Here is a 23,421-nt window from a genome sequence, read left to right on the forward strand (position 1 = left end):
TATGATTCTATCTTCGATTGTCTTCTTACCATTATGGCTAAGATACAAGAAGATGATAGAAATGCTTCTTTTGTCTTTGTTGGTGATTTTGATTCTCACCATAGGGAGTGGTTAAGTTCTATCTCTCCTACCGATCGCCATGGCTTAAGAGCTTTAGACTTTGCCTCTTAATCAGGCTGTGAGCAAATCATAAATGAAGCTACTCACAGGTCTGGTAATTGCTTGGACCTAATATACACCGACTCCCTTGGCGTTATAACTAGTAAGGTTTGTACCAACCGTGTGTCACACAATTGTACATAATTATTTTGTATATATTATGCTTGTATCTGCGCTCTTTCCTCGCACTAAAAAGTACCTGAATGATCATGTCTCCGGTTTTGCTCTGAACATTGTCTGTCTCTCGAACATGTTATGTCCTGTTGCCTTGAGGTTTTGTATTGCAATATTAGTAGGTAGTAGGTAGTAGGTAGTAGGTTGGCCAGGGCACCAGCCACCCGTTGAGATACTACCGCTAGAGAGTTATGGGGTCTTTTGACTGGCCAGACAGTACTACATTGGATCCTCCTCTCTGGTTACGGTTCATTTTCCCTTTGCCTACATACACACTGAATAGTCTGGCATATTCTTTACATATTCTCCTCTATCTTCATACACCTGACAACACAGATTACCAAACAATTCTTCATCACCCAAGGGGTTACTGCACTGTAATTGTTCAGTGCCACTTTCCTCTTGGTAAGGGTAGAAGAGACTCTTTAGCTATGGTAAGCAGCTCTTCTAGGAGAAGGACACTCCAAAATCAAACCACTGTTCTCTAGTCTTGGGTAGTGCCATAGCCTCTGTACCATGGCCTTTCACTGTCTTGGGTTAGAGTTCTCTTGCTTGAGGGTACACTCGAGCACACTCCCCTATCTTATTTCTCTTCCTCTTGTTTTGTTAAAGTTTTTATAGTTTATATAGGAGATATTTATTGTTGTTACTCTTCTTAGAATATTTTATTTTCCTTTTTTCCTTTCCGCACAGAGCTATTTTCCCTGTTGGAGCCCATGGGTTTATAGCATACTGCTTTTCCAACTAGGGTTGTAGCTTAGTAAGTAATAATAATAATAATGATATAAAGAAGAGTGTTTCTTAATAAATAACTCAGTTGATTGTATCCTGCCTTTGAGTTCACAACCCTCACTCGGCACCGTCACATTGGTGATCCCGGAAGTCGACTCGCTCCCACTGCCTTCCACCCCCACCTCCCTCGCCCCTCCATCGTTGGTATTATGACGGACTCTACTACAGCATTTGGCGCTGCGGCCGCCCCATTGAAACTTTCACCGTTCGCCAGCGGAGAGGCGTTTGCTTGGTTTCAGCGCGCAGAAGTCCAGTTTCGTATCAGGGGCGTGACTCGCTCAACCACCAAAGCGTATTATGTTCTCGCGGCGATACCCGAGGACACCTTCCCAGAAATATCCGACTGGCTTTGTGAACAAGGAGACACCCCAATAGCGTATGACGCCCTCAAAACATACCATCTGCAGCAGTACTCGCCATCGCCAGCCGCCCGTATAGCAAAGCTTTTTCAGCTCTCGCAGAAACCGTTGGAGGACCAAAGGGCTTCGCTTGCCCTCAGGGAAATGACCAGTATCGCTCGCCTTCAACCTGCCGCAGACGGCTCTCCTCGTGAGGTGAACCTACTTCGTGCCCTTTGGATACGCCGTTTACCCGGACCTGTACGCGCTGCCATACCCGATGTCGATAGTTTACCCATAAAGGACTTGATGACCAAAGCCGACGCCCTTATGGACAGCCACTTCAAGACCTCCATCAACGCCTCCACCCCTGACGAGGAAGATGCCTATTCAACGTCAACCGAAGCTGACATGAATGCCGTAGGACATGCACGCCTACCCCGTGACGTGCCGAAGCGGCGACAAAGCCGCCCACCACCCACCAATCGCTCGCGCCCCAACGAACGACTTCTACAGCCACTTACTACCTCCCATCCGCCGCAGTTTTGCTACTACCACTTCAGATTCGGGGCAACCGTGAAGAAATGTGCCAAGGATTGTCAGTGGCCAAAAAACGTGTAAGTAGGCCATTGCTTGTGGCGGTGGCCTCCCATGTTTCTAATCTTTTCTTTTTACAGGATGCAGGAAGGGGGGTGCGATTTTTGGTAGACACGGGTGCTTGTCGTTCTCTTTTGCCAAGGAAACTCTTCAAGGCACGAAGTAGTCTGTCTACATCTGCCGACGTCCGTTTGGTAGCTGCCAACGGATCTGCGATACCCACCTACGGTTACGAGAACCTCACATTATCGTTCGGAAACGGTAAATTCAATTGGAAGTTTCTCGTTGCTGACGTCACAATGCCAATCCTCGGTGGGTATTTCCACCTTCTGGTCGATGTCGGCCACCGACGATTGGTCAACGCAGACTCATACTTGTCGTCACCTCTTCAACCCGCCCCCTCTAACCTCACTCTCCACATCAGCGCACCCACGGATGCCTACGCCCACCTCCTCACGTCGTACCCGGAAGTTTTCCGTACAGAACTTCGCCAAACGCCCACGGTTCCTGCCAAGCACGGTATTTATCACCATATCAAGACGACGGGACCCCCAGTCTTCGCATAACTCAGACGTCTGGCACCGGAACTATTGGCAGCCGCCAAACAGACGTTCGCCGAAATGGCGGAAATGGGCCTTTGCCAAAAGGCCTCCAGCCCATGGTCGTCACCCTTACACATCGTTCTGAAGAAAGACGGCTCCCTCCGTCCTTGCGGTGATTACAGGCGCCTGAACATGCAAACAGAACAGGATCACTACCCCCTCCTAAACATTGCCGACGTGACCTGCTACCTGCACAAATCGAAGGTTTTCTCTACGCTCGACCCCTTGAACGGGTATTATCAGGTGCTTATGAACCCAGAAGACATCCCCAAGACTGCTATCACCACTCCGTTTGGTACATACACCTTCAATTACTCCTGTTTTGGCCTTCGTAATGCTGGGGCAACGTTTCAACGTCTCATGGATGGCATCTTAGGGGACCTCCCTTTCTGTGTATGTTATGTGGACGACATACTTGTGTTCTCCTCCTCAAAAGAGGAACACCTCCGTCACCTGCGCATCGTGCTCGACCGCCTGCAACAAAACGGCCTTGTAGTCCGGTACGACAAGTGTACCTTTGGCGCCAACGAAGTGTCGTTCTTAGGGCACCGTATCACTCCTGAAGGAGTCCATCCCCTCCCTGAGAAGGTAGCAGCCGTTCGGAACTTCCCCGCGCCCTCGACCGTCAAAGCTCTGCAGGAATTCTTGGGCATGATCAACTATTATCACCGTTTTCTGCCAGCCATTGCCGCCACTCTTGCTCCCCTCTACGCCTCCCTCAAGGGCAAGCCAAAGGACCTGAAGTGGGGCCTCCTTCAAGAAGCAGCCTTCTGCAATGCAAAGAGGGCCCTATCAACTGCTGCGGCTCTCACTTTTCGTATCCCACACGCCCCTCTCCTTCTCTCCACCGATGCCAGCGACGTCGCTATTGGTGCAGTACTCGAGCAGGTGGTCAAAGGCTCGCCCCGCCCATTGGCCTTCTTCAGCAGAAAACTTTCCAAGGCAGAATCGGGTTATTCTACCTTCGATCGAAAATTGCTGGCGGTGCACTTGGCTGTCCGTCACTTTCGCCATTTCTTAGAAGGTACGCCCTTCGTCATTCGCACAGACCACATGCCTCTGGTGCACGCCTTCACTCGACAGTCTGATGCCTGGTCCGCCCGTCAACACCGACATCTCTCCGCCGTGGCTGAATACAATTGCACCCTCCAATACGTCCCTGGGAAAATGAATCCCGTTGCCGATGCCCTGTCAATAAACACATTGGCTGCCGGTCAACTGGGATTGGATTACAACGCCCTGGCTGAAGCCCAACGACAGGATCCAGAGTATCAAGCTTGTAGGACATCCTGCACGTCCCTCCGTTGGGAAGATTTTCCCCTTGAAGACTCCAACACCACCCTCCTCTGTGACGTCAGTACTGGTACACCGCGACCTTGGATTCCCGCTCCCATGCACCGACAGGTGTTTAAATTCATTCACGGCCTTTCACATCCCTCATGTCGTTCTACTGCACAGCTGCTGAAGGCAAAGTTCATTTGGCACGGCATTTCTAAGGATGCTAAGGATTGGGTCCGCGCCTGTACTTCTTGCCAAACTTCCAAAGTACATCGACACACGGATTCAGGAGTGGGCACCTTTCCTCAATCTCAGCGTCGTTTCGCACACATTCACGTCGACGTTGTAGGCCCCCTACCCACATCACAAGGACATCGTTACCTGTTTACCGTCATCGACCGCTCCACTCGTTGGCCTGAAGCCATTCCCATGGAAACTGCAACGTCCACCTCATGTACATCTGCCTTACTCTCTGGATGGATTTCAAGATTCAGTATCCCTGAGCATATTACTTCTGACAGGGGAACCACTTTCACCTCTCAATTGTGGATGTCATTAGCGAATCTCCTGGGCATCACCCTACATCAGAAAACGGCCTACAACCACGCTTCCAATGGAATGGTTGAACGTTTTCATCGCACCCTCAAAGCAGCTTTGATATCCCACTGCAAGGATTGCAACTGGTTTACTCAGCTTCCCTGGGTCCTCCTGGGACTAAGGACCACTCCTAAAGACGCCCTCGACGTCTCGGCAGCTGAAATGGTCTATAGCGACCCATTGGTCGTCCCTGCCGAATTTTTTCCTTCTACGACCTCCTTCGACGATCTCCAGCGCATACATCACGTCGTGGGAAAATTTTCTCCGTGCCACCAGACTTACAAGCCCCCAGCGAAGCATCATATACCAACGGACTTGCACTCTGCAACGCATGTCTTCCTGCGCAATGACACTAGCAAGCCACCACTAACGCCCCCTTACACGGGCCCTTTCCTTGTGATCTGACGCAGTCCGAAAGCATTCCTACTAAACATTCGGGGCAAAGAAGACTGAGTCTCCATTGATCGTCTAAAACCTGCTTATCTTTTGCCAGATGACCCGCCTACAGTTCGCCTCTCTAGATCAGGGCGCCCTATTTAACATGTACAGTATGTCATTTTTAGGGGGGGAGCCATGTACCATCCGTGTGTCACACAATTGTACATAATTATTTTGTATATATTATGCTTTTATCTGCGCTCTTCCCTCGCACTAAAAAGAACCTGAATGATCATTTTTAGGGGGGGAGCCATGTACCAACCCTGTGTCACACAATTGAACATAATTATTTTGTATATATTATGCTTGTATCTGCGCTCTTCCCTCACACTAAAAAGAACCTGATTGATCATGTCTCCGGTTTTGCTCTGAACATTGTCTGTCTCTCGAACATGTTATGTCCTGTTGCCTTGAGGTTTTGTATATAAAGAAGAATGTTCCTTAATAAACAACTCAGTTGATTGTATCCTGCCTTTGAGTTCACAACCCTCACTCGGCACAGTCACAGGTTGGTTCTCCAGTCGGGACATGTGATCATGCCTTGATTTCATTAGTAGTGAAGACTGAGTAGCCTGTCCCTGATATATAACACTCTTGTAAAATTTACATGAAATCCCAAGCAGACTCGAATGGGATTTTGCATGATCTTTCGTGCTTGAATTGGTCACAATTATATAGTTGTGTAAATCCTGTTGTCCCTTTGAATGAGAATCTAGTCAACATAATTGATAGGAGTATCCCTTCTCGTGTGCTAAGGTACCAAGTGAAGGACAAACCATGGTTCAATGATGATTGTAGACATGCTTATTTGGAGAAGCGGGAGGCCTATCACCTTTGGAAAGGTAACAGATTAGAATTGACTTGGAACAACTATACTCAGCTTCGAGCTTTTGCTCAGGGAGCATATGCCTCAACTGAAAAGGAGTACAATTTAACCATAAAAAACCTTTCTGGTACAACTCAGGAACATAAATGGTGGTCTACCCTTAAATCTGCACTCTTTGGTGTAGATGCAACAGTTCCTCCTTCATTTAACCAGATGGCTCAGTCACTCACTGTCCAAAGGAAAAGGCAACCGTTTTGACTGATGTTTTTGACAGTAAACAGGGTAATGAAAAACCTGAGCTTCCTCATTCCTGTTTTCCTGAGGCTAAACTAACTAGTTTAGCTTTTCGATCTCGTGAGATTAAAGATCTGTTGATGGACCTTGATGCTTATGGAAGTGTAGACCCAAATGGTATTTTTCCTTTGTATTTCATAAAGACAGCAGATTTCTTAGCTCCAAAGTTATCTGTTATTTTGTGCAAGTTGGCAAGAAGAGGAGCTTTTAGCACTTTTTGGAGAATTGGTAATGTTACTCCTCTATATAAATGTGTTTGTGGCACCTCAAGTCCCACTGATTACCACCCTATTTCCATAACTCCCATGTTATCTAAAGTTTTTGAACATTCTCTGGCAAAACGTCTTAATAGGTTTGCGGAAGGTAATCATCTATTCCCTAGATTGCATTTTGGTTTTCGTAAAGGCCTTGGAGCATGTGATGCCCTTCTTACAATCTCCAATGCTGTACAGAAATCCCTTGATTGTGGTCAGGAAGTTCATATGATTGGCCTTGATTTTAGTGCTGCCTTTGACCGTGTTGATCATTAGGCCCTTGTTTTCAAACTGAAACAGTTGGGAGTGGATGGGTCATTTCTTAGCTTTATTATTGATTTTTTAAGTAATAGATCACTAAGAGTTGTTGTTGATGGGAACCATAGTGAGTATAGGAATGTGACATCCGGTGTTCCATAGGGTAGTGTTTTTAGCCCATTACTTTCCATACTATATACACAAGACATGTGTTTTGGCCTAGAAAACAAGCTTGTTGCATATGCAGATGATGCTACTCTCTTTGCATCAATTCCATCCCCTGAATGTAGACCTGGGGTTGGTGAATCCCTTAGCTAAAATTAGTGCATGGTGCAAATTATGGGGTATGAAGTTGAATCCTAACAAAACTCAAAGTACGATTGTAAGTAGGTAAAGGACGGTGGCTCCTCAACATCCGGATCTCAGTATTAATAATGTTTCTTTAAATTTGTATGACTCTTTTAAAATTTTAGGTGTGATTCTCAACAGCAAATTTGCTTTTGAGAAATACATTAGGTCTGTGTCTTCTTCATTTGCACAAAAAAAATGGCTTATTGAGAAAGTCTTTTGAGATTTTCAGTGATCAATCTATTCTGAAGAAGTTTTTCAATTCTTTCATTCTACCTTGTTCTGAGTATTGTTCTCCTGTCTGGTGTTCAGCTGCTGATTCTCATCTTAATTTTTTGGATAGAAACTTGCGGTCTATTAAATTTCTTATTCTTGATCTAGATATTAATCTTTGGCACCGTCGTTCAATTAGTTCATTATGCATGTTGCATAAGATTTTTCATAACTCTGACCATCCTTACATTCAGATCTCCCTGGACAATTCTATTCTGTTCGTAATACTAGGCAGGCAGCTAATTCTAATAGCCAGGCCTTCTCCATCTTGAGGCTCAATACTACAGAGTATTCTAGAAGTTTTATTCCAGCTGTTACCAATTTGTGGAATGATATTCCTAATCGGGTAGTTGAATCACTAGAACTTCAAAAGTTCAAAGTTGGAGCGAATGTTTTTATGTTGACTAGGCTGACATGAGTCTTTATTATTTATATATGACATATCTGTTTTTGACGTTGTTGATAGTTTATATGGGACATGTCTGTTCTGACGCTGTTACTGTTTTTAGAATGATATATTGTTAATTTATTCTCATCATTCATTTATTTTCTTATTTCCTTTCTTCACTGGGCTAATTTTCCCTGTTGGAGCCCTTGGGCTTATAGCATATTGCTTTTCCAACTAGGGTTGTACCTTGGCTAGTAGTATATATATATATATATATACATACATATATATATATATATATATATATATATATATATATATATATATATATATATATATATATATATATATATATATATATATATATATATATATACATACATATATATATATATATATATATATATATATATATATATATATATATATATATATATATATATATATATATATATATATATATATATATATATATATATATATATATATATATATATATATATATATATTCATACATACCCACATATATATATATATATATATATATATATATATATATATATATATATATATATATATATATATATATATATATATATATATATATATATATATATATATATATATATATATATATATATATATATATATGTATGTATATATATATATATATATATATATATGTACATATATATATATATATATATATATATATATATATATATATATATATATATATATATATATATATATGTGTGTGTGTGTGTGTGTGTGTGTGTGTGTGATATATATATATATATATATATATATATATATATATATATATATATATATATATATATATATATATATATATATATATATATATTAGTCTTTGTGAATATTTCATATATCACTGAGAGTAAACTTATCGGGATGTATACATTTTAGGTTTTTAGTGTCTTTTTTTGTCAAATAATATAATCATATTTTCTGCCTCATCTTCTCCCTCACACGCTGTTTCCTTCAAGGTTCATCAAGTCCACCTACCTTCCCCTAACCCCCCCCCCCCCAAAAAAAAAAAAAAAAAAAAAAAAAAAAACATTCCCCGTGCAAGGCTTTGGAACTTATTTTGTTCCCTTAACGGTAGAAGGTAGAATCTTAGATGGGGATTGTTGATTAGTTATGCTTAGTTTAATTCAGGATAAGAATTGATGAACTTCTATTTTATTATATATGATAGAATTATATTTGTAAGTATTCGCCATCCGTAAGAATGCAGTATGACTGACTACTATTAAACTCCGTTAACATTGTCAATGTACGAGATATTACGTGATGCGTCGTCTACGATAAGATGTGAAGGCTCGTCGACCATAGAAGTTAATCAGATAAGAATGTGAAGTGTGAATTTGGAAATGGTTTAAATTTCTCGATGACATCAAGTGTAGTGAGTAGTGTAGAAATTGTATGTGATCAGGAAAAAAAAAAAAAAAACAACAGTATTTTGGTAGAGGACATAAATATGATTAATGCATTATCTACAGGAATACGAAAACATTAGTGGTTGCAATTTGCCAAGAAGATTCAGGAAAACAATTGGCGAGTTAAAGAAAGATATGAATATAAAACTGAGAAATCTGAAGCACTGGTAATCTTGAATAAAACTGACTATATATGAAAAATGGAACATCTTTTGATGGACGAAAGCACATAAAAAGAATTAAGAAAAAATCCTATTGATGCTTTGAATAGTATTTATAATGAAAAAGTGAGTTATTTAAAGTGAATGAAGATTCAATAAAAAAAAAAAAAATGTATAATCTCACAAAACAACCATATTTTTAAGGGACTATTAAATCTCCTAAGACAAATTATCCAGCAAGACCAATATAATTAGTTTGTAGGTTGAGCATCATTTAATCTATCCAAGTATCTTGTTAATAACACCAACCCTTAGTTGGTACCATCTCGTATTTAATTATATAAAAACAATGTAGACCTGATTAACAATTCGATTATTGTTCACATTAGAGCCTGCCATACACTCACAGTTTTAACTGACAAGTCGCTGAAATGACAGTCCTGTCGGATATCGAGAGTTTTCACAAACTTCAGTTGTGCCATCCGTCTAACCTGTGTTGACACCCAGCCAGCACCCTAGAAACATCTCTTATTCCTTAACATCTGCCCAGCTTAGTTGACGTGCACGAAATAAAAACACCAAAAATAAATGGTTTGAACACTGGTTCTCTGGCAAGAGAGATTTCTCCTCTAAATTTTACTATGTAATGAAGTATTACTAACATGAGGAGAAAGTGTAAAAGTTAATATAAATAAATAAACAAATATATATATATATATATATATATATATATATATATATGCGTGTGTGTGTGCGCGTGTATATAAATTTGTATGTGTATTTATCTATTCGAACACAGATGGTTCTGTGGCATATAGCAAAAGGACATGACTCACTAAATTATAATATATAATGCAGTAGTACTAACATGAGGCATAGGCTTACTTTTAAAAGTTGATATCTGTATATATATATATATATATATATATATATATATATATATATATATATATATATATATATATATATATATATATATATATATATATATATATTATACCTTTATACCTAAATAGCAATAAACGGTTAAACACATTTAGAATAGTGAAAATAGGTCTATTACTAATTTGTCAATATGCATATCAAAAGAACGTTAATTTAGTCGGCTTGTTATTTGTTCGTAATGGCAAATGCACAAAATATATACATTATAATGCTTAAATGTCTCGAAGAAAAACCTAGTGCTGGTTTTCTCTGGAAAAGATTCTGTGCTTATCGTTATATAATTTAGTCTTATCCGTTCCCTGCTTATGTTCTGAATTTTGGAAACATTGTATATCTCAATGTGAATTAATGACTATTTTGATATCCTTATCAGCATTTTCATGTCTGTCAGAATAATCTTAACTATTCATTTTTTAAGTGTTGGGTAACCCCTATAAATAACGATAAATTCAGAACCAAATCGCTTATCCTCTCGGAACAGAGCCACTGCATCAGTTTCAATTCATATGTTGCACTGAGGGCAAGACTACAGGAAACTACATACACGTCCAAACTGGCTGCCAGATCACGAGAACGGACGGCTAGATTTCCACCATTCGCTTTAGTTCATCCAATGGCCTTTGCGGCTTCCCTTCAGTTCAAAATATCCCTTTTCACGCTCAAACTGGCCTGAACAAACCGGTTAAATCGGGTTTCCTCGCTCGGCTTCTGAGTTAAAGCTATGAGTGTATGGTTGGCTTAAGAGGGCAAACTGAGATTGGCTACACTTCTGAATTTTTGGTACCAGGCACCAATGAAGAATTCTACCAGCGGGCTAAAGGCTGAAAGTGTTATGGACAAGGTTGATATTTCCCTAATTTACAATGCATGCGAGAATATTAGTTAACGCACATACTCATGCATATAAGCAAACTCTTTATTTACTTTATAATCTAAAATAAGAATAAAATATTCATCAAATTGGTTGGAGAATTTATTTTTCATTTTAAGATTTGGCACTGGAAATTTCAAAGATAGACAAATAATCATAAACTTTTTCGTAGCTTCTGATTGATATTATGATTAAAGCACATCACCATAAGAAACCCTTTTGGATAATGCCTCTGGAATACATAATCCTAGATATAAATGAATATTCTCAATATTTTTAGTGTGTGTGTTAGGTCTTGCTCTCCAGAACAGTTAAGACTATCAAACCAAAAGATAAGAGCAATGCTGAACACACAATTCTAAATACAGATAAATATTCTCAAAACTCTTAGGTTGGGTTAAGTCTTGGTCTTGCCTCTTTTCAGAAGTAGCTTCTCCAGCCCCACGACAGGAGCCTCAGTGCACAGAGAGAGAAGCACTGCTCCGATGCCAGAGACGAACAATGCCCCAACAGTCTGTAAGACCTGTGGAATGGAAGAAGAAGAAGAAAAAGAGTTATATTTGTTGTTTATAGAGGTTTCAAGATAAATTAACTTTTTGAATTGATGGTTACTTCACCACTGACGGTAAACACACGTACCGACAGGCACTCATACATAAATATGAATATAAAGATGTAAACTCACACTGACACACAATCACAGGAGTGGTAATACCTTATCCAAAATGAGAAAAATGAAGACAGTAGAAGTAGACATATATTTTCCAAGAATTATACAACAATGGGCAATGATAGGGCTAAGAGTAAACATAAGTTATCTAAGTGGGAAATATGAAACGAATAAAAGCAAACATTCTGCTACAAAGTTTGAGAAATGAAATGAAGAGAGTAAAATTAGGGTAAAAATTTCTTATCATTGTAGAAACTTAGAAGTAGAGACATCATCTTGTCAAAGTTGGTGCTGGTAGAATTTGGCGAACTTGATCCATTTGTGAAAAAAAGAAGATTGAAGTAGACATACCTATACATACACCGAAGAGTTTGGCCTATTTACACATTCTCTTCTTTCCTCATAGACATGACAGTACTAAGAAAACTTAACTATTTTTCTTTGTTTAAGGGGTTAACTATTGCAATGTAATTTTCCATAGGCGACTTTAGCTTGGTAAGAGTAGACGAGACTCTTTAGCTGTGGTAAGCAGCTCTTACAGGAAAATGACACTTTAAAATCAAACCGATGTTCTCTAATGCTGGTAGTGTTATAGCTTCTATACCATAGTCTTCCACTGTCTCGGTTTAGTTATATTACTTGAGGTTCCACGAAAGAATTCTATTCTCTCCGTTTCCTTATTTCCTTTCCTCAGTGGGCTATTTTCCCTGTTGGAACCCTTGGGCTTATAATATCCTACTTTTTCAACTAGAGCTTTAGCCTAGGTAATAATAATAATAATAATAATAATAATAATAATAATAATAATAATAATAATAATAATAATAATAATAATAATACCTCACTCATGTGTGAGAAATGAAGAGGGTAAACATGGACATATACTGTCAAAATGAAGCAAGTAAAGATAGTTCAAGGAAAACTTACCTTATCCAAATGTCCGAAATGTAAAGGATAGTAGTCATTAAAGAGAAAGAGAATTCCCTGAACTGGTATTGCCACGAGAAACATGCAATAAGTGAGTCGACTTAGAGGTTGCCATGATGGATGAGACAGGAAGGTGTTCACTGGACCTGATTAATGAAGATATGAGGCACTTAGAACTAGCAATATTACTGGTCAGAAAAATATTACCTGACCCTGTTTAGGGAAGGTAATGGAACTCTAGAATTAATTATATTACTGGACCAGAAAGTATTCACTAAACCTGATCCGTGAAAGTATCAGACACTTAGAATTACTTATATTACTAGCCCAGAAAGTTTTCACTAAACCTAATTGGTGAAAATATCAGAAACTTTGAATAAGTTATATTACTGGCCCAGGAAAATATTCATTAAACCTGATGAAGGGAAAATATTCATCATCATCATCATCTCCTCCTACACTTACTGACGCAAAGTGCCTCCGTTAGATTTCACCAGTCGGCTCTATCTCTATTCATCATCTCCTACTTCGTGCTTCATAGTTCTCAGCCATGTAGGCTTGGGTCTTCCAACTCTTTTAGTGTCTTGTGGGGCCCAGCTGAGCGTTTGGTGAACTAATCTCTCTTGGGGAGTGCGAAGAGCAGGCCAAAACCATCTCCATCTGCCCCTCATCATGAACTCATCCACATATGGCACTCGAATAATCTCTTATAGTTTCATATCTAATTCTGTCCTACCATTTAACTCCCAATATCTTTCTGACAGTTTTGCTCTCAAATCTACCAAGTCTCCTGGTGATAGTTTCTTAGCATACCATGTAGTAACACCGATCTCACTAAACTGATATATAGTCGGATTCTTATATGCAATTTCAGCCGATAGGATTTAAAAAATTTTACTTAACCTAGCCATTGCCTGATTTGCTTTTTCCATTCTTTCAGTAAACTCTAATTCTAAGGACCCTGTAGTAGAGATCATAGTTCCTGAATACTTAAATGATTATACCTCATTCATCCTTTCTCCTTCCAATGATATTTTATCTGTCATTGCCTTTTCCGTTAATATCATCTCTGTTTTTCTTCTTTTTATCTTCAGCCCAACCTAATGTGATATTTTTTGCATTCTGGTAAGGAAGCATTGCAAATCCTGTGGTGTTCTGCTAACAAGGACAGTATCACCAGCATACTTTTGGTCTGTTAAGTTAACCCTGGATAGGTACGGTGGGTCGTCCGCGACCCCGAGCGTAAAAAAAAAACAGGTTTTTCTCACGTGACTCACACCCGTGACTGAATTTGTGGGTGATCGACCTGCAGTAGGTGTCTCGCCTACACGCTCTAGTAGTGTCCAGATGTGCATTGCTGTAGCTGTACTCCTTCCCCGATTTCTGAGACGTGTCGGGGTCGAGCGCGACCGAGTTTACCCTTCTAAGGTAATTTGCATAATTATCAAAGTTATTACGTATTATGAAATTGTCGTAGAATGGTGCAACTTGTATAGGTTATCAGTTGTGGGAAGTCTTGGTGGATTGTTTGGCTACCATGTGCATGATTTTTTTTTTAGTTAAAATATCGTTCATCACCACGAGGACCATTTTACCGCGAGTGCCCCTTTTTTATTTTTTATCATTTTTTTGCCAAGTTATTTTTCCGTAAGATATTGCCGAATAGTGTCGTAAAACTTTTGCTTTTTTAAGGTTGGAAAGTGTGTCTAGATGATCTGGCTACCCATACGTGACTTTTTTTTTTGTTAGATACGACGTAGTTATTGGTATATAGGGTATTTAACTGCGGTTGCTAATTTCTGCTTTTTTCAAATATTTGTAAAAATTTACTACGTAGTAAGGAATTGCCGTATATTATTGATTTTTTTTCATGTTTATGTGTTAGAAAGTGTGCCTTGATGGTTGGGCTAACACGTGCATGTCTTTTTTTTTATATGAGATGCCGTATATTAGAATGTTGGGCATTTTACTGCGAGTGCCCCTTTTTCATTTTTTTCATTTTTTTGCCAAGTCATTTTTCCGTAAGATATTGCCAAATAGTGTCGTAAAACTTTTGCTTTTTTTTGTTGGAAAGTATGTGTAGATGATCTGGCAACCCATGCGTGACTTTGTTTTTGTCAGATACGACGTAGTTATTGGTATATTGGGTATTTAACTGCGGTTGCCAATTTCTGTTTTTTTTTCGATATTTGTAAAAATTTACTACGTAGTAAGAAATTGCCGTATATTATTAATTTTTTTTCATGTTTATGTGTTAGGAAGTGTGCCTTGATGGTTGGGCTAACACGTGCATGTCTTTTTTTTTATCTGAGATGCCGTATATTAGAATGTTAGGCATTTTTCCGCGAGTGCCCCTTTTTATTTGTTTTGCATTTTTTTGCTTAGTCATGTTACCGTAAGGAATTGGCAAGTAGTGTCGCAAAACTTATATTTTTATAGTGTTGGAAAGTGTTTCTAGATGATCTGGCTACCCATGCCTATTTTTTTTTTAGCCAGATATAGCGTATATATAGGTATGTGTTCGATTTTCCTGTGATTGCCATTTTTTAGTTTTTTTCCATTTCTTTCAAAATTACTACGTACTAAGGAACTATCACAGAGTAATGATTCATTTAGATGTTTATTTGTCGGAAAATGTGCCTTGATGGTTTGCCTAGCACGTGACTGAATTTTTTTTTCTGAAATGCCGTATATTAGAATGTTAGCCATTTTTCCGCGAGTTCCCCTTTTTATTTGTTTTGCATTTTTTTTGTTTAGTCATGTTACCGTAAGGAATTGGCAAGTAGTGTTGCAAAACTTATATTTTTATAGTGTTGGAAAGTGTTTCTAGATGATCTGGCTACCCATGCCTATCTTTTTTTTAGCCAGATATGGCGTATATATAGGTATGTGTTCGATTTTCCTGTGATTGCCATTTTTTCTTTTTTTTCCCATTTCTTTCAAAATTACTACGTACTAAGGAACTATCACAGAGTAATGATTCATTTAGATGTTTATTTGTCGGAAAATGTGCCTTGATGGTTTGCCTAGTACGTGGCTGAAATTTTTTTTTTTTCTGAAATGCCGTATATTAGAATGTTGGCCATTTTTCCGCGAGTGCCCCTTTTTATTTGTTTTGCATTCTTTTGTTTAGTCATGTTACCGTAAGGAATTGGCAAGTAGTGTCGCAAACCTTGTATTTTTATAGTGTTGGAAAGTGTTTCTAGATGATCTGGCTACCCATGCCTATCTTTATTTTTAGCCAGATATGGCGTATATATAGGTATGTGTTCGATTTTCCTGCGATTGCCACTTTTTCGTTTTTTCCCATTTCTTTCAAAATTACTACGTACTAAGGAACTATAACAGAGTAATGGTTCCTCTAGATGTTTATTTGTCGGAAAATTTTGTTTACTTCTCTTTTGATTGAATGTCATCAAATTTTTTTAGCTAAAATATTATATTGTTTTACATTTTTTTTTTTTTTCGATTTTATTTCCCTTCAAAAAATTTTTTTTGGGTCAGAATTTTAATTTTATAGTCGTAAAATAATCGACAATTATCCAGCAACCCACCATACAATTTTTATGCATATCCAAGAATAATTAGATTAGTAAATATCACCTTGAAATTGACATACCCTTCCTACATTTCAAGTGGCAGATTAGGGAGTCTGAGTCAGTGTGGTTGGGGGCCATTTTGTGGACATATCCGAAGCGTAAGTTGCCCTATCTATATATATTCTTGTTCCCTATAGAATTTGTGATATTTTGGTATATTTTTACCTGCATAAATATCATATTATATATTGAATATATGTATTTTTTCACGAAATTTCTAAGTACTCAAAAAATTACCTTTAGATATGGCCCCTGATATAAATGTAATTTACAAAATAATGAAGATTTTTTTACATATTTTTATTCTAAGATAACATATGTTTATTCCCTAAAAAAATTAGCCACTTCCTATTTCATTTGGGTACCCAAAAAAATTCATGAAATTTGGACAAATTTTTTTGGCCAAAAAAAGTTACCCTTTTTTTCTCATTTCAGATCTTCACCTCCATGGGTCTGACTTCATCCAAAATACATCAAGATGTGTCCTAAACATTCAAGAATCAATTCCTAAAAGGATTTGTGTATATATTTATAACCTTTTTTTATGAATTTTTATGTAAGGTCTTTTTTTTCTACTTAATTTTTTAAGATATTTATAGTAAATAGTTTTTCTGCAGATGAGTAGTATTTCTCTTTACAGTTGTTTTAAGCATTCATTGAAGTTTTTTTTGGCAAAAGAAAAAAGGAGGTTACTGCAAAAACTGATTTTTCAAGAATTTTTTTTGGCGTCGGGGTCGCGCGCGTCCGAGTATACCCTTAAAGGGGTGTCCGAAGAGCGTACCTATCCAGGGTTAATTTCCTATCAACAATCCAATCCAATCCTTCTTCACCATCTCCGACTGTTCTACTCATTACAATATCTATGAGGAGGATAAACAACATATATGACAACACATTCCCTTGGAGTACTCCGCTGGCAATTCATTTGATAAGATTCCACTAATATTGAACTTGCTATGCTCATGAACAGATTGAATATAATTCACATATTTATGAAGAATTATATAATCACGCAGGACTCTCCACAAAATTAGCTGGTGCAATGCTGTAAACACAGGTGAATGCCCTAGGGACAGAGCGATGTCCTAAACACAGGTAAGTGCCCTAGGGACCAGGGAATGTCCTAAACACAGAATAATGCCCTAGAGACTGAGAATTGCCCTTGAGAGAGGACAATGCCCTAGGGATAGGACAATGTCACAGAGATTGATCATATATACATATGATCAGCATTCAGGCTCCCTCTCCATTAATCTAGGACCAGGAAGGGCTAGGCAATGGCTGCTGATGTCTAATCAGTTAGCCCTCCTAACTTCCAGAGATAGTGAAATTGCAGACTCTAATAAAAAGTATTGAGCTTGATCGGTTCTCTGAATTGTGTCTACAAAATGACGGGCAGGAACGTTTCCAATAGGCTACCATAATACTATAAGGGTTATGGTGGCCAACGTGGTAACGTCCCTGACTGGTGATCACCAAACTGGTGATCACCAGACTGGGATTCAGGTCCCACTCAAACTCGTTAGTTCCTTTGGTTGCGGTAACCTTACCATCTTTGTGAGCTGAAGATGGGGCGTTTGGAGAGCCTATAGGTTTATCTGCTGAGTCATCAGAGGCCTTTACTTGTCACTCCTTGGTCCTAGCTTAGATGGAGTGGGAGCTTGGTCACTGATCATATGAATATATAGCCAGTCTCTAGGGCATTGTCCTGTTTGATAGTGCAATGTCACTGTTACTTGACTCTGCCATTCATGAGCAGACTTTAAATTTTTAAAAGAAAATATAAAAGTCTCCATTTACCTGCATATCCATAATGACAAGAGAAGATTACCCAGGCAAGTGCTAGTCCCCACGCCAGACGGTGGAGCGATCCATAGAATATGCTGTCAGCCCAGTGGTATCCTGGGTATTGACCCAGCTGGTTGTAGTCATACATGCCGAAAAGAACAGCTAAGCCGGTCGCTGTAGCCATGCACCATCCAAGGAGAACTTGCCACTGTAAGATCAGTATTTATTACTGTCTGGTCGGGAGCAAGTCTCATGTTATCTAAATGAATCTTTTTGAAAACAATATGGCACCTCGACAGAAACCAATTTATATTATCAACACATTGATAGTAATATTAAAAGGAATTTTATTTGTTTTGAGTTATTTTTGACCAAAGGAAGATTATTATACACTATAAACAATGATAAAGTTGCTATGAAAAAAAGAAACTAATAGTTCTATTTCAATCTTTCATCAGATAAAGTATACCAGCAAATTACATATATTTATCAATATTAGTACTATCATTATTACGAACTAAGCTACAACCCTAGCTAGAAAAGAAGGATTCTACAGACCCCAGGACTCCAACAGGCAAAGCAGGCCAGTAAAGAATGGAAATAAGGGAATGAACTATATAAGAGAGGTATTTAATTGGGAATATAGAAAATGTTTAGATCAGTACCAAAGCAGAACTAGCCAGCGAGGATATTATTAAGTAAGTGAAGAGTCCCTGTAATGCATTGGTACTATCACTGTCTAATGCGAGTGATCTGTTTCCTAGAGGTAATGATTCTAAAAGTGATCAAAATGTTTTATCAATGCTCTTAGGGATGACAGGTGTATAATATATATATATATATATATATATATATATATATATATATATATATATATATATATATATATATATATATATATATATATATATATATATATATATATTCATCATCTCCTACTACACCTATTGACACAAAGAGCCTTGGTTAGATTTCACCAGTCCTCTCTATTTTGAGCTTTTAATTCAATACTTATCCATTCAATATATCCTACTATGCGCTTCATATTCCTCAGCCATGTAGGCCTGGGTATTCCAACTCTTTTAGCGCTTGTAGAACCGAGCTGAACGTTTGGTGAAATAATATCACTTGAGGAGAGCGAAGAACATACCCAAACCCTTTCCATCTACCCCTCTTCATAATGTCATCCACATGTGGCACTCTAGTAATCTCTTTTATATATATATATATATATATATATATATATATATATATATATATATATATATATATATATATATACATATATATATATATATATATATATATATATATATATATATATATATATATATATGTGTGTGTGTGTGTGTGTATATATATATATATATATATATATATATATATATATATATATATATATATATATATATATATATATATATATATATATATATATATATATATATATATATATATATATATATATATATATATATATATTTAACTACATATTCATATATAATTATACCTCGCAATTCTCCTGTAATTATACATCATTACAAGCTGCATACATTCATACACATGTATACAGTATTTATATAATTATTTAAATTAATACCTAGTCTATAAATGAGGGTGATAAACAATATAACTAATACTTATTTTCTTCTCTTAATTATCCAACTCATAATCTTAATCCAATGAACTTTCTTTCTGATGAAATACTATATATTTCAAGGTATTGATTTAACATACGAATAAGTCGGGTATTACATGTACAGCATGATCTATCATTCCATTTGAAGTAGAATTTTGGTTGAGGGCAAAAGGTAAATTACTATGGTTTAGGTTTAAGTTCAATGCCAAAGATTGGTATGCAAATACTCTTGTACACTCATTCCAGTAATAATCATACTAAACTAGAATTATACAGCTAATTTACCATGTTAGTCCCCTCTATGATCTTTAACTAAATAAAGTTAAATGATACTGACCTCGACCAGAGTTGCAATGCATAACTGATGGTAAATTTTCAGTTTAATTTAATTCTAGTTTCTTTGATTATTATTGGAATGTCTGAGTCAGGCAAATATGCATTGGTTTTGACAATGAGTTTACAATTGAGGAGTCACGCTGCACTAATGAAACCACCTAATATCGGATTCTCTATGCCTCTGGGATCAGAGACCAAAGGGGAATCAAGTTTTTGATAAAAGATTGTGGTCGGCCTGGGTTCGACACCTTGCCCAACTTGAAGCTATCATCAAAATTCTTATGCCACCTTCGGTCTGTGATCCCGAGGCAATCCGATATCAAGAGGTATTTAGGGCTTATATAAATATTTATGAAAAACGCGTATAAATGTAAGAAATATATATATATATATATATATATATATATATATATATATATATATATATATATATATATATATATATATATATATATATATATATATATATATATATACAAGTATATGCACGCATTACCATCTCTAACTTGATTTTCTTCTGAGCATCTCTTCGAAATATGACACCTAATGCCATACCAACCAAGTAGGGCTGTGCTCTACACCAGGAAGCCATGTATACTTGTTCGTTATATTCTATTGATGTTTCTTGATCACTGAGGATAGAACGACAGCATTAGTTCTAGAAGGTGTCAATTTTTATCAAAGGAAGACATCTAAATCATCTAAATTCGGATTATTTATTGTATAATGTATAAAAACAATTGTTTAAGATATTATTTTTATGAATGGAGGTTTGTAGCCTCAGACTTTCAACTTCCAGAGGTTTACAGAAGAATTTTAATGATTATTTCAGAAAATTATAAACTTCTCTGAAGTCTATTTAATTGCTTGATGAAGATATCTTTGAGTTATTACATTGCTAATTAATTACAATTTGAATGACATGCATTTGTTTATGTATGGTACAGTCAAATTCAGTTCATATGAAGTCTGTCAAGTAGGTAAAACTAACACCTTTGTAAGGCCAAGGTAGTTGTCAAAGAGTATCAGTGAATATTTAATTATGACTTTACTATATTCAATTATAGTAAATATAAAATTTATTCTACACTTAGCATCTATAAATAAAAAGTACTCACGGTAAACCAAATATTGCGGTTGGAGGAAATTTTTCTATGCCCGTTATGATGCCCGGAATGAGAACTGAGACGAGAATCACAATACCCAGCCAGATGCACTCTGAATATATGGGACAAAATTTGTGTGATCATTACTGAAGAAGATCTCTGATAGTCTATTAAGTGAATTTTTAGTATAACTGGTTAGCAGCAGACAGAATATCTAATGCCAGTCTCAAACCAGGCCCTAAAAGAGTAACAAAGGGGAGATAGATTGGGGAAACTGTAGGATAAGGAAAATCTAAAAGCAGATAATTTAAATAGTAAAAGAAATTTTAGAATTAGGAATCTTTACATTCTATTATTAGGGATTTTAAACTATTGGTTGTTGTTGGAGAAAGAAGTGGGCACTTATTCCAAAAACCTGCAGGACTCTGAGTTAATATTTGTGCGGTTATGAGAACTAGCTTACACTTTATATAGTTAACCATCCATAAATGGGTACTAAAGGATATTTGGGTGTTATTGACAAAAAAAAAGCAAGAAATGTGTAAAATCTTTATTTATAAGGGACTGACTTCGGGTACTGGTGGTATATCAGGCCGTTATTGACCGAGGAGCAAGGAGTGACACACACCCTTATTGATGATAAGGGACTCTTTTTGGGTAATGATGGTTAGCAGGCCGTTATTTACCAAGGAACAAGGAGTGACACACATCCTCATTGATGATAAGGAACTGACTTTGGGTACTAGTGGTTACCATGCCGTTATTGACCGAGGCACAAGGAGTGAGATACACCTTCATTAATGATATGGGACTAACCTTGGGTACTGGGGGTTACCAGGCCGTTATTGACCGAGGCACATGGAGTGACATACACCCTCATTGATGATATGAGACTGACTTTGGGTACTGGTGATTAGCAGGGCATTATTGATCGCCGCTTGACAAGGAGTGAGATACACCCTCAATAATGATAAGAAGCTGACTTTGGATTCTGGTGGATAACAGGCCGTTATTGACCCCGTGAAAAGGAGCGAGACACCCTCATTGATGATAAGAGGCTGACTTTGGGAACTGGTGGTTAGCATGCCGTTATTGACCGAGGAGCAAGGAGTGACAAACACCCTCATTGATAGTAAGGGACTGACTTTGGGTACTGGTGGTTAGCAGGGTGTTACTGACTGTGTGGCAAGGAGTGAGACACACCCTCATATATGATAAGGGGCTGACTTTGGGTACTGGTAATTTGCAGGCCGTCATTGACCGAGGAGCGAGGAGTGAGACACACCCTCATTAATGATAAGGGACTGCCTTTGGGTACTGGTGGTTAGCAGTGCTGTATTAACCACGTGGCAAGGAGTGAGACACACCCTAATTGATGATAAGGGACTAACTTTGGGTACTGGTGGTTAGCAGGGCGTTCTTGACCAACGAGCAAGGGATGAGACACACCCTCATCGATGATAAGGGACTGAGTTAGGGTACTGATGGTTAGCAGGTTGTTACTGACTGCTTGGCATAAAGTGAGACATACCCTCATTGATGATAAGGGGATGACTTTGGGTACTGATGGTTAGCAGGCCGTTATTGATCGAGGAGGAAGGAGTGAGACACACCGTCTTTGATGATAAGGGAATGACTTAGGGTACTAGTGGTTAGTAGGGCGTTATTGAACGCATCGTAAGGAGTGAGACACACCGTCATAGATGATAAGGGACTGATTTTGGGTAAAGGTGGTTAACAGGTTGTTATTGACCGAGGAGTAAGGGGTGAGACACACCATCATTGATGAAAATGGGCTGAATTTGGATACTGGTGGTTAGCAGGCCGTTATTGACCGAGGAGAAAGGAGTGAGACGCACTCTCATTGATGATAAGGGGCTGACTTTAGGTACTGGTGGTTAGCAAGACGTTATTACCAAGGAGCAAAGAGTGAGACACACTCTCATTGATGATAAGTGGATGACTTTGGATACTGGTGGATAGAAGGGCATTATTGACATAGGAGCAAGCAGTGAGCCACACACTCAATGATGATAAGGGACGGACTGCTTTGGGGTACTGGTGGTTAGCAGGCCGTTATTGACCGAAGAGCAAACAGAGAGTCACACCCTCATTGATGATAAGAGACGGACTGACTTTGGGTACTGGTGGGTAGCAGGGCGTTTTTGGCTAAGGAGTAAGGAGTGAGACACACTCTCATTGATGATAAGTGGTTAAATCTAGTTATTGGTGGTTATCAAGACGTTACTGACCGAGGAGCAAGGAGTAAGATGCACCCACATTGATAATAAGGGACTGAC

The 23,421-nt window shown here is 37.9% G+C and overlaps 1 protein-coding gene across 3 annotated transcripts in view; it reads right to left on the reverse strand.

Annotated features, from left to right (window-relative positions):
* Positions 1-11,145: 11,145 nt before the first annotated feature.
* Positions 11,146-23,421, reverse strand: part of LOC137641321 (nose resistant to fluoxetine protein 6-like) — a 63,877-nt gene continuing 51,601 nt past the window's right edge. For all 3 annotated transcript variants that reach the window (XM_068373749.1, XM_068373750.1, XM_068373751.1), the window contains 5 exons: positions 21,134-21,233; positions 20,512-20,647; positions 18,053-18,248; positions 12,654-12,799; positions 11,146-11,579 (listed from right to left, as the gene is read on the reverse strand). In XM_068373749.1, the coding sequence (XP_068229850.1) occupies positions 11,454-11,579; positions 12,654-12,799; positions 18,053-18,248; positions 20,512-20,647; positions 21,134-21,233 (704 nt within the window). In that variant the 3' untranslated portion in view covers positions 11,146-11,453. The remainder of the gene's footprint in view (positions 11,580-12,653; positions 12,800-18,052; positions 18,249-20,511; positions 20,648-21,133; positions 21,234-23,421) is intronic.

The sequence above is a fragment of the Palaemon carinicauda genome, chromosome 5 (assembly GCF_036898095.1).
Source record: "Palaemon carinicauda isolate YSFRI2023 chromosome 5, ASM3689809v2, whole genome shotgun sequence".
In the NCBI taxonomy this organism is placed as follows: Eukaryota; Metazoa; Arthropoda; class Malacostraca; order Decapoda; family Palaemonidae; genus Palaemon; species Palaemon carinicauda.